The sequence below is a fragment of the Aplysia californica genome, unplaced genomic scaffold (assembly GCF_000002075.1).
Source record: "Aplysia californica isolate F4 #8 unplaced genomic scaffold, AplCal3.0 scaffold00253, whole genome shotgun sequence".
NCBI lineage: Eukaryota > Metazoa > Mollusca > Gastropoda > Aplysiida > Aplysiidae > Aplysia > Aplysia californica.
The window spans coordinates 622,173-629,263 of NW_004797523.1; the positions used below are offsets into that span (position 1 = coordinate 622,173).

The 7,091-nt window shown below is 36.2% G+C and overlaps 1 protein-coding gene across 1 annotated transcript; it reads right to left on the minus strand.

Annotated features, from left to right (window-relative positions):
* Nucleotides 1–579: 579 nt before the first annotated feature.
* Nucleotides 580–6,824, minus strand: LOC101849217 (fatty acid-binding protein, heart; the record flags this gene model as incomplete). Its single annotated transcript, XM_005100611.2, is given in 4 exon segments — nt 580–2,474; nt 4,880–4,981; nt 6,141–6,209; nt 6,721–6,824. Coding segments are annotated over 4 exon segments (326 nt in total), but the record flags the coding sequence as incomplete, so codon positions are not given.
* Between the last annotated feature and the right edge of the window lie 267 nt (nt 6,825–7,091).

Sequence of the window (7,091 nt, forward strand, 5' to 3'; positions counted from 1 at the left end):
AAGATCTACACCAGAGAGTTTAGAGTAATACTACAGTATTACTGTAAACCCTCTCTGATCGACACCTAGCCTTCTCGGACAAGGGCTAAAAGTCTTGGAGGGCCCGTGTGCAATAAAGATCCCTTGGTGGTCTAAAATCGGTAAGAGTAGGCTTCGGCCGTACCTGGGCAAAATTGAAAAAAATTCCTACCAACTGAATATGTTTGGTGTGTCCCCCGCGCTCATATATGACCTTACGCAGATGCAGGCGCCATAAAACACTTACCAAAGAAGAAAAATAGAAAAATATCAAGTATGTACCCACTGCAGGGTCAGATCTTCTGTCTGCATGCTGAATACACAAGGCACTATCATGGACTTTCAGGTCAAATTTGATGTAGCAAATCAGAGGCCAATTTGATGCTACGTGCACTGGCGCTGCCATAATGCCATTTAACAATTTGATTTAAAAGCAGATCAGGCCCACTTAACGAAGGGGCATTTGCAGTTACTAACGTTGTATTTAAAAAATAAAATGAGCAAACAAAAAGGCTGATAGCATATCATGACATACACATATTATATTCTATTGATAACACATTTTTTTTGTGCTTCGCAGAAAGAAGATTTTATTTAAAAATCGCAGTCTCGACAACAAAATGTCAAAAGCAACTATAAAAGAACAAAAAAATGATACTCAAACCAAGTAAAAAAATAAGTAACAGAGTTGAAGATTTTTGCAAAAGTTTATGAAAATAAGCAAAATTACAGAATCATGTCTTTAATACTTCTCTTATTACAATCAAGGACATTTACAGTTGCCTTTGTTTTGAGTGTTAGTCCACATTCATTTGTTTCTTCTGATATCTTTCACAATCACTAAAAATAAAAAAAATGAAAAACAACTAGAAAAACAGAATGCTTCGATGGCTAACGAATCACTGTTGTTAGTGTACGTCAGGTGCTCATCATTCTCAGATTGAGGTTCAGTGTATCATTGTGTACAGGATGTAACTTGTTACCTCAAAATCAAGGCTTACATTTAAAGTCTCCCTGTATCCATTAGATACAAAATTAGACCCAGAAAACCCAGTGATGGCCAACCAAAGGAACAAATTCACAAATGTTTGTGACTTGTATAAAGAGACAGGGATGATGTAATTGAGATAGGTCATGATGATGAGCCTTTTTTTTGGGGTGACAACGAGGATTTTTGACAATTTCGACAGTTTTTAAACACCACTTTAATTGTACATTCATCAGTGTTATAATTCTTTAACTTTAGCTTTCTGGAAATAAAAAGGGTAGCTTTTCGGTGATGGTGCTTGTCATGAAAAAGTTAGAGTGTCTTATCAGATGAGCATATGATTTATTCTAAAATTTTGCCTATTAAATCTCCCAGCATCTTATCCACTCATGCGTCTCATGATGATATACGTTATTTAGGAGCCGTTTATTTCAAACATCGAGAATTCACTACAGATCTATCTCTTGATTTCAAAAGCATTGATTCAATGTAAGTAGCAGTCACAACAAAATATACTCCCATTTCATGGGCTATATTATTTTATATAGGTAAGCTAGGCAATGGCTGAATAAGAATGCAAAATGAAATGGCATTTTATTCCTTACTCCAGAAACACAAAACTATAATCTTCTTACTTTCAAACAGAAATGTTCCACTAGAGAACTAAGTTTGAATTTTATATATATATATATGTCAAAGCAAAAGTAATTGCTAACTGCAGACTAATTGAGGAAAGGACTATTATATATGTGTCACGTGTCTAATGAGGCCCCTTTTAACAGACAGGCACAAGCGACAGAAAAGAATTCTGCTTTATCTACTGAGCGTGCGTTTTAATCAAACTTCCTTTGCTTCACTAGAACACCTTCTTTTTGAATTCATTCACATTTCCATATCAGACTTTACACAAAGGAACCAGCGAATGCATATTTTTATGAGTGTGCTAGTAGGCCTACTTTATAAATCTTGTTGAATGAAATCCTCTTTTCAAATGATGAAACCAAAGAAACAGAACTAAAGAAAATAATGCTATTGGAGAAATCTTCAAGACAGCCAGCGGCAGTGGTAGGCTACATGTTGTTTACAAAGCATAAGATCTTCCAAAATAAGTACATATATTATATTCAAATATCTAGACCTTAGTATTTGGGCTACTCCTAAAATGTCTCTTTTACAACATTTCATAAGCTATCCAAAACTGGGCTACCCTGAAGTAGGCTATCCCAGCAGGACATTTTTAGATTTAAAAAACCTAAGAAATTTGATAGCTTCCTTTAGAAATCTATGCAAACTGAAAAATGAGATATAAATATGACAGACAATGACATTAAAGTTTATATTGCAAAATGTAATGTACAGTTCATCCTTTAAAAAGCTTAACATGCATTTTGAAAACACTGCAAGAATTTTTTTCTTTTCATCCTTTCACAAATTTCACTTTGGCTTGCACTCCTTTGGCAGACATTTTCTGAAACGAAATAATAAAATCAAAATCAAATTGATAAATAGCTAGCTTCTTTGTCTCTATCAACATCTATTAAAGGGACTGAGGGATAGAGGGCACAAAGGGATTGGGGAGGGAGGGGGGGGGGGTGGGGGGAAAGGCATGCACTACACATTTGCTTTGATAAAAAGATATATGTCTCTAGACGGACTTTTTGAACACAATTTTTACTTCCTTATGCAGGAATTGACAAAGAAGAAGGAACAGGCGCTGAAATAAAGTCCGTCATTGGAAAAGCACAGGCTGCTTTCATATCTTTAAATAGGATTTGGAAGACCCGAGTAATCTCACTTCAAACAAAAGCTGAGGATTTTAAATTCAAATGTGAAGACAGTCCTGTTGTATGAATGTGAGACATGGAATGCATCTCAGACTAGCAAAAAGAGGATCCAGGTTTTCCTGAACAAGTGTCTAAGGAAGCTACTGAGGATCAGAGAGACAGACAGGGTCACCAACAAGGAAGTGTTAAAGCAAACAAGACAGATCTCAGTCAGAGGTAGGTGGTGGCAATGGATTGGACATGCTCTCAGGCAGTCAGGCAGCTGCATAACAAAGAAAATGTTAGATTGGAATCCACAGGGTAAAAGATAGAGGAGAAGATTGCGTGGAACCTGGAGAAGAATCACAGAAATTGATGTCCAGATAAGTGGGAAGACATAGAATAACATCAAGAGGCTAGCTTTGGATAGAGAAAGGTGGAAAAAGTTTGTCAGTGGCCTATACTCTGGTTCAGGGTCAGAAAGGCAATGATGGTGATGATGATGCAGGAATTGGACTCATGTCTTTTCCACGCAATGGTAAAGTGTTATATAGCCTAACCATTGCACAACAGATGTAGGTGGTCAGTGCATGATGTAAGTTATTTTTCACACTGCATTCATTTAGGAGAATGTACAGCTTTGTAGCTTCACAATATTTTCATTGCGGTTTAGCATTGAATAGCGAATGGAAAACAATAACGACGAAAAGACCCTAAATTTTGCTTACAAGCTGGATCAGAAATTCATTATTGCTTGCAAGCAGGACGGGAAACTTTTTATGGTTTATAATAATATAAGCTGGACGTGGAAAGTTTGAAAACTAAGTTTCTCCATCTGTATGCTGCGTTTAAAAAAATCCTACTTAGGATTGGTTAACAGGAAGCATACCAGTTTGTCACACGCCCACCCTGCATCGACAGTGCCCTGCATGATGAAAGTTGTCACTCTCACTCTCTAAAATAGTAAATGAATGATTGATTGATGGTAGGAATTGAATTTTATGTTTCAATTATTTTTAACGAAAGAACATTCATTGTTGAAATTTTGCAGAGTAATTGGCTTTGATTTGCATACAAAAAAGAAGAAATATTGAACAACAAGCTGAATTGACATTACTTCACCACCAATTTGAAGGTAGAGAATAAAAAACTTAAGTTACAACTACAGTGTTAAAGTGCTCCAATTATGACAAACTAGGCAGCCCCCCGGTTAACATGGGTCTAAGCAGTCCGCCTCCTAAATGATCTAAACTGTGGTTGAGGAGTTGTTAAATATTTTCAACTACAACAATTACTCAGTGTGACAGCTCCGTGCACTCAAAGAACTTGATACCAGCACAAGCTTGCAATTGAAAGCCATTTGTATCTGGGGTTTTTTTTGGTTTATGAGATAATTCGGATGGGTTTTAATATCATTAACTGATTTTCATCATCCAATTTTTTTCTGGAATTTTTTTCATATTTGGCATTGAAATACGTAAGCAAGTATCCATCATAATATAATAAGTATCAAATAATGGCTTTCACTCCACAAAAACTGCTCACTGAAAGAAAATATGTTCAAGGGATATAACGATGCTTTACTCATATTATACTCGTAGCATAAACAGTGTTATCTCCCTTACTACTTCCAAAAAGGATTCAGTGAGGTGAAAATAAAATCTTCTTGCATGTTATGTTGAATCTTCATGTGATACCGTCCGGCCGCGAATACACGTAGTTCTTCAGTTTAACAAATTAAATATCAATTTTTGTTTCGACATCTCGGATCACCTTATCAAATTAGTGTATTTGTATACCAGATTGAAACTTTGCTCTCAGTTGTGAGAAGAGAGAACTGAATTCTTTGAATGGATGATGATGATGATGATGATGATGATGATGATGATGATGATGATGATGATGAATGACGATGAGGAGGAAAGAGATAGTGATGATGATGATAATGATGGTGATGATGATGAGGATGACAGAGATAGAAATGATGATGACGATGGTGATGATGATGATGATGATGATGATGATGATGATGATGATGATGATGATGATGATGATGATGATGACAATGACGATGATTTAAAAAGTGGAGTTTCCCTCTCACTTCACTTACATAAATAAAATGTCCATCCTCCACAGCCCTCTCAAAGGTAGTTTCACTACCATCTGACTTCTGTGTCTCTATTAACCCATTTGCAGTTTCCTTCAAAAGTGCCTGGAAGAAATAGTATAAAAGACGAATTTAAAAAAGAGATCAGTTATCAAATGTACAACACTACTAGATGGGGCTTAAATAACTAAACAAAGAATGAAAAAGTATTACTTTTATTATTCCGTTCTGACGAAAATTCGGTAAATGTGCCTCATAATAATGCATGTATAGCAATTCAGATGTTAATTCACTAAACGTACAATAGGAGCTACTTAAATTACTAAACAAAGAATACAAAAGTACCACGTTTATTACTTCGTTGAGCGGAAAATTGGTTAAAAGTGCCTCATACTATGTACACTTAAAAAAATTTCAACAACTTTACCCAAAACATAATAAAACAGCATAACAATCAAGGATATGATTTCTCTTTATATGAAATATTGTCGCCTCAGAACTATTTCGTCCTAAGCGTGCTTAGGTAAAGAGGGTACTTTGGACAGAATAGATCTGAGGCCATATATTTTTTGTGAAATTCATCCATTCATCCATCTGTCTGGATATCTATTCATCCACCCACACATTTATATAAATCTAAAAATACATGATATTCATATAATACGCACAAGACACATGAACAGACAGACAGACACACACACAAACACACGTACACACACATGCACACACACATACACACACAAACACTTTCTCTCTCACACATACATACACTCACGTATACACACACTACCTCTCACTCTTCCCCCCTGTCCCTCTCTCTGTCTGTCCCTCTCTCTGTCTGTCTCTCTCTCTCTCTCTCTGTCTCTCTCTCTCTCTAAAACACACACACATACATACATACACACACACACATACACACACACACACTCACACACACACAAACACATACACACACAAACACACACACAATTATATGTTATATACACAATTAATACTCATTTCTAAAGGTAGGCCTACATATGGCACAACAGTATTCAAAGCTTACTTTGACTGTTTTGCCCACACAAACACACACACACACACACATACAAACACACACACACACACACTATCTCTCTCTCTCTCTCTCTCTCTCTCTCTCTCTCTCTCTCACTGACACACACACACACACATACACAAACACACTCACAATTATTTATGTTATGTACACATATTAGGCTACTCATTACAAAATACATTTGGCACAACAGCATTCAAAGCTTACTTTAACTGTTTTGCCCACCAAGGTCATCGTCTCAATTTCTTCACCGACAGGATAGTTTGTCTCCGACACCTGGAACCCAAAAGTAACATTTACACAAAAAAAAACAACAACAACAAAAAACAAGAACCCCCCATCCCCAACAAAAATAACACAAAAAAACCTCCACAAAAAACAGCAACAAACAAACAGCCTCTACCAACGACTTCCGCTTTGTTTTATTGGCTCTTCTCCATATCTAGGTTGTTTTTTGCATTAAGTTCTCACGACATGTGTCCAATAAAAATAATCTCGCAATTAGAAAAAAAAAAGTGACGGGCTTGCTTTTAAAAGCGATATTATCCCAGCTGTAAACCTTTTTAAATAAGTAGAAACCACCCAGAGGGATTAAAAAAATTAATATTTATTAAGGAATTTTTTAGAATAGAGCTAATAATAGGAGCTTACAAAAATATTGATCTGTTAAGACAATTGATACAAGTCATTGTGCAAAAGCTGGAGAGTTTATGTTCGATAGTTGAGGAGATATTTAACAATAAGTTGCGCAACGAATTTTAGACCGCACTATAGATTGCAATCTCACCTTATCGCCGGCTGTTGTCTTGATGGTCCATACATTTCCGTTTTTGCTGATTTCCACCTTGGGTTTGGAGGTGCGGGCCAATTCTCTCATTTCGTCAGGAATTCCTAGGGAGTTTCGTTTTTGTAAGAGTTTTACGGCACTTGTAACACATTAAGAGCATAATATAAGATTAGAGGTGTTACAAGAGAGTAACAAACACAAAAAAAGAAGAAGGGGAGATAAAGATGATAGATGTTAAAAGAAAGGAAAGAAGAAGCAAACCACACTAGAGCACCCGCCAACCTCTAATTCAATATCTTCCGTTGGTAGAAAATTTTGAATTTTGTCCGGGTGGCAGCCGAAGCCTACTCTATAAATCGATTTTGGACCAC